The 1337-nt window shown below is 31.9% G+C and overlaps 1 protein-coding gene across 1 annotated transcript in view; it reads left to right on the top strand.

Annotated features, from left to right (window-relative positions):
- The window catches only part of LOC108754381, a 94133-nt gene that overhangs the window by 82692 nt on the left and 10104 nt on the right, over window positions 1-1337 (top strand). Inside the window, exon 15 of the mRNA XM_018496633.1 lies at window positions 773-842. Coding sequence (XP_018352135.1) covers window positions 773-842 — 70 coding nt within the window. The remainder of the gene's footprint in view (window positions 1-772; window positions 843-1337) is intronic.

The raw sequence follows: 1337 nt of genomic DNA, 5'->3' as shown, positions 1-1337 counted from the left end.
GATGAAACGTGGGTTCACCACACAAACCCTGAAATGAAGCGACAAAGTATGGTTTGGAAGAAATCAGAAGAGAGTGCTCCAAAAAAAGCAAAAATCCAGTATTCTGCTGGTAAGGTTATGGCCACAGTTTTTTGGGACAACGAAGGTGTTCTGTTGATTGATTTTCTTGAATCCGGTACCACGATAAATGCAGATCGTTACTGTGAAGTGCTAAATAAACTTAAAAGTGCCATTAAACGAAAGCGTCCTGGAAAATTATCGAGAAAAGTGTTGCTTTTTCACGACAATGCACGGCCTCATTCAGCAAAAAAAACACAAACCTTACTGGAAAAATTCAAATGGGAAATTTTTGATCACCCACCCTACTCTCCAGATCTCGCACCAAGTGACTTTTTTCTTTTTCCTAAGTTAAAGGAAAGTTTGGGTGGCCATCACTTCAATTCAAATGATGAAGTGAAAGACTTTGTTAAATTATTCTTTAAAAAACAGGGCACGAATTTTTATAAACAAGGTTTGTCAAAGCTTCAGAACAGATATAAAAAATGTATTCAAGTCCAAGGGCACTATGTAGAAAAATAGTTTATAAGTCAAACAATAAATACATATGTTACTTTAACCTAAAAATTGTGTTTTGCTTTTTTCCCGGAGCAGGGAAACTTACTTTTTGAACACCCCTCGTAGAAAAATTGACAAACTTTCGGCAATAGTCGGATATATGTAGACTCGTCCGACATTTAGATATGTATTTTACGCTTTCGTTATTATTCCGTAGATCCAATGACTTTAATACCAATGATTTCAACAACACTTCTGATGATTTGCCGGGTGTGCACACAATTTTGGTAATGCTCAATATCCTCGCGTTGATTTCGACTAGAGATTCTATATCAGAATCCAGGAGCAGGGCTAGATATGTATATTTAAAATAGTATTATTTAAACCACAGTATTTGCAATACAAGTGCATTTTGTATTTTGCATTTTAGCAGAGCACATGAAAATATTACTTATTTAAAATGGAAAAATTGAAAATTTTTTGTATTTTGTAATTTGTAATAAAATTGATTGTTATAATCTTAGTATTGGAAACACAAAATATAAAATACTTTTATAGGCTCCTATGAAATACAAAATACAAAATATTTGCATGTGACAAGCTGAAATACAAAATACAAAATACAATTGTCTTACAAATACTGTTTTACAAATAAAAATATTTTAATAGCTAGCTCTTATTTCAATTGTTATTATTTCGATAGGCTTAATTTTGTCAAAATTCTACGAGAAAGAAAGGGATATATATTGTATTCCTACTTCGCTGTATATATATAATATATT

This window comes from Trachymyrmex septentrionalis, unplaced genomic scaffold (assembly GCF_001594115.1).
Source record: "Trachymyrmex septentrionalis isolate Tsep2-gDNA-1 unplaced genomic scaffold, Tsep1.0 scaffold8, whole genome shotgun sequence".
NCBI classification, from domain to species: domain Eukaryota; kingdom Metazoa; phylum Arthropoda; class Insecta; order Hymenoptera; family Formicidae; genus Trachymyrmex; species Trachymyrmex septentrionalis.
This window is presented reverse-complemented; position numbering and strand designations above follow the sequence as displayed.